The sequence below is a fragment of the Temnothorax curvispinosus genome, unplaced genomic scaffold, assembly GCF_003070985.1.
Source record: "Temnothorax curvispinosus isolate PA1 unplaced genomic scaffold, ASM307098v1 QBEX01017753.1, whole genome shotgun sequence".
Taxonomy (NCBI): Eukaryota; Metazoa; Arthropoda; class Insecta; order Hymenoptera; family Formicidae; genus Temnothorax; species Temnothorax curvispinosus.
Window position 1 is genome coordinate 3935 of NW_020227533.1, and position 4048 is coordinate 7982.

Below are 4048 nucleotides of genomic sequence, written 5' to 3' on the forward strand. Positions count from 1 at the left end.
TAATGAAATAGCTGTGGTTTTTCAAAATGTTGATGGTGAGCCTCCATTTGAGAGAGATATTCGAATTTATAACAAAAATTCGAACGATGTTCAACAAATATAAATTCTAGACAAAAGATGTGATCCAATGTGTTATCCGTTGTTATATCCATATGGTAACGATGGATGGCATTCACAACTTAAATCATATAATCCTAAATATCCAGGATTTAAAGTAACTCAAATGGATTATTATGCTCACCTGTTGGCACCAAGAGTTGAATTTAGTCAATTTAAAAAGGCAGGAAAATTAAGATGTCAGTTTATACTTGATGCTTATATGAAAACTGAAGCAAATAGGCTTAATTATATTAAATTAAATCAACCTCAATTAAGAGCAGAACTTTATTCGGGATTAATGGATCACCTAGATAATCGAGCACAAAATGAAGGAATTAAAGCTGGTATACCTGTAATATTACCATCTTCATTTATGGGCAGTCCAAGAAATATGCAAGAAAGATATCAAGATGCCATGTCTCTGGTTAGAAAGTTTGGTAAACCTGATATTTTTCTTACGATGACTTGCAATCCTCAATGCCCCGAAATTAAAGATAATCTTGATGGATGTTTAATTGAATTTCGACCTGATTTGGTCGCTAAAACATTTAATTTGGATGTCAAAGAAGTTTTAAAAGATTTAACCCAAAATAATATTTTTGGAAATATTGTAGCTTATGCAGGTGTGATTGAATTTCAAAAAAGAGGACTTCCACATTTGCATTTACTTGCAATGTTGAGTGATGAAGATAAGCCCAGACTTCAAGAAGTCATTGACATGATGATATGGGCTGAAATTCCTGACAAAGAAAGATATCCAGAACTTAATGTAAAAGTTTTGAGGCACATGATTCATGTCCTTGTGGAGATCACTCTCAGAGATATCCTTGCACTGGGGATGATGGAAAATGTTCAAAAGGTTTTCCAAAAGAGTTTCGTGAAGAAACTAATGCTAATGTAAATGGATATCCTATGTATCAACGAAGGAATTTTAAGAAAAAATACATCGTCAGAGGAAAAGAAATTGATAATCGATGGGTAGTACCATATTCACCATATTTAATTATGAAATATGATCGACATATCAATTTGGAAATATGTTCATCAGTGAAGAGCGTAAAATACTTATATAAATATATTCATAAAGGATTTGATTGTGCTGCAATTGAAGTACAAGCACAAGATGGCACAAGGTTAATTAAAATAGATGAAGTTAATTCATACCTGGATGCAAGATATGTTAGTGCTCCAGAAGCAATGTGGAGACTGAACGGATATGATCTGTTCATGAAGTCTCACACAGTAATAAGACTGGCAGTTCATTTGCCTAATCGCCAAATGGTTTATTTCCGAGCGGGAAATGAAGAACAAGCTGCTCAAAGAGAGCTAACTCGAGATACCACGTTGACTGCATGGTTTAAATTAAATCAATCTGATGAAAATGCGGTGCATTTTCTTTACACAGATATTCCTTATCATTATATCTATGATAAAAAAGAAACTAAGTGGAAGCCACGCAAAAAGGGTGGTGATAAAATAATTTCAAGACTTTATACAGTAAGTATAAAAGATATTGAGAGATTTTATCTCCGTCTTCTTCTACTTCATGTAGTTGGAGCTAAATGTTTTGAAGATTTGAGAACTGTAAGTGGAGTTCTTTATAAAACGTTTAAGGATGCAGCAATTGCAAAAAATTTGGTAGAAGCTGATGATCTTTGGGAAAAAACGCTGGAAGAAGCAACAGATTCCAAAACGCCCGTACAACTTCGAGAGCTATTTGCCTACATTTGCATCTATGGAACTCCAACAGATGTACTAACTCTTTGGAATAAATATAAAGATCACATGATTGAGGACTTTGTACACAACAATGTTGTCAATCCTGAAAATATGGCTTTAAACCATATACAAGAAATTCTGAAAAATAATGGAAGTAGCTGTGAGAACTTCCAATTGCCAAATCCAATTCCAGTGAATATTTACGTCACAGAATATAATGTAGATGAAGAAAGAAGACGTGGTGACTATTTATTATCAACATTAAATGTTGAACAAAGATACGTGTACGATATAGTTATGCGAGCGATTGACAATGAGAATGAACCTCAGCGGTTATTTTATATTGACGGGTTTGCAGGAAGTGGAAAAACCTATCTATTTAACACATTTCTGAGTGTTATTCGAGGAAAAAACGAAATGGTTATTCCATGTGCTTCAACTGGCATTGCAGCCACACTTCTAAAAGGAGGAAAAACTTATCATTCCCTGTTCAAACTTTCAATACCAATTGATGATGGAGCTAAATCTAATATAAGAGGAAACTCTCAAGCTGCACGAGAACTGATCTCTGCTAAACTCATTATATGGGATGAGGTGAGCATGACGGTTGGGCATGCCTTAACAGCAGTTGATAAACTCTTCAAGGATCTAATGAAGAATCCTAGACCATTTGGAGGAAAAGTTATTTTATTTGCAGGAGATTTCAGACAAAATCTTCCAGTAGTACCTCATGCACATAAAGCAGCCATAATTGAGTCAACTGTCAAATACAATCCTATATGGAGAAATGTAACTCAGGTTAAATTACAGCAAAATATGAGAACTGCGGATGAAAAGGAATTTGCAAATTGGCTAATGCAATTAGGAGATGGTAAATTGTCAAGTACAGATGGATTACATCTTGATACAATTGAAATCCCCCAGGATTTTATATCAAAAGAATCTATTATTACTGAGATTTTTGGTGATAGAATCACCACGGAACAGATTAGAGAAAATCCAGATCGAGCGATTCTTTGTCCTAAAAATGAAGATATTTTCAAAATTAATGACGAAATCCTTCGTTTAATGGAAGGAGAAGAAAAGGAATATCTATCAATTGACTCTATTGTAAGTGATGATCCACAAGAGCAATTGAATTGTCCGACTGAGTTTTTAAATTCTATGACACCTTCTGGAATGCCAGTTCATCGACTTAAAATAAAAGTCAGTGTTACAATTATCTTATTAAGAAATTTAAATACTAAGAAAGGACTTTGCAATGGCACAAGATTTATTGTTACAGATTTGAAACATAATCTTATTTATGCGGAGGTTCTAACTGGTCCTGCTCGAGGCCAGATTGTCTTCATCCCAAAAATCGATTTCATTACAAATGACTCGGAAGTTCCATTCAAGCTTAAACGGAGACAGTTTCCTATTCGAGTATCATTTGCTATGACAATAAATAAATCTCAAGGACAAACTTTACAAAAAGTTGGGATTTATCTGCCACATCCTGTATTTGCTCATGGTCAACTTTATGTGGCATTTTCTAGAGCAACCAAAAAGGAAAATGTCAAAATTAAGATTGATGAAACAAGCAATCAAGGACATCTCATTGAAGAAAATCCAGAATCTTATACAAAAAATATCGTATACAAGGAAGTTTTATAAATTAAACAAATAAAAAATTGTATGAGAATTAATAATATAGTGAGTCAGCGGGGGGATTAGCTTTGAGGCCCGCGCGAAGCGCGGGCCGAAAAGCTAGTTTTCCATAATTCCCTTATTCTCAATTACATAAATAGGTCTCCTACCCGTGCCTTCTATCCCCTTATTACTAATAGATTGCACAATGTTGCTAATACTTTTTACATAATATATATTAAATTTATCAGCTATATTGCATTCTTCTATGTCTTCTAATATTTCAAAATCTACATTATCGATGTTCTCTGAACCCCTTTGCTCACCTTTAATTAATTCTTTTAAAGTTTTCCACATTTTTGTAGGATCACTCCTATTATTATCTATCATATTCTCATAATATTCTTTCTTTTTTGCCCTGATAAGTTTAACTACTGCATTTCTTTCATTTCTGAAAAATTCCCAGTCCTGTTCTTTACCTGAGTGTATTGCTCTACTGTGAGCCTCATCCCTTCTATCTGCTGCCATTCTAATTTCATCTGAATACCACATTTTCCCTTCCCATATTTTCGGAATCTTAAACTTTTTCTTAGGTGCTACA

At 33.9% G+C, this 4048-nt stretch overlaps 1 protein-coding gene across 1 annotated transcript; it reads left to right on the forward strand.

Moving 5' to 3' along the window:
* Positions 1-1296: 1296 nt before the first annotated feature.
* LOC112467667 (ATP-dependent DNA helicase pif1-like) lies at positions 1297-3453 on the forward strand (the record flags this gene model as incomplete). Its single annotated transcript, XM_025036369.1, has 2 exons — positions 1297-1596; positions 1714-3453. Coding segments are annotated over exons 1-2 (2040 nt in total), but the record flags the coding sequence as incomplete, so codon positions are not given.
* Positions 3454-4048: the final 595 nt, after the last annotated feature.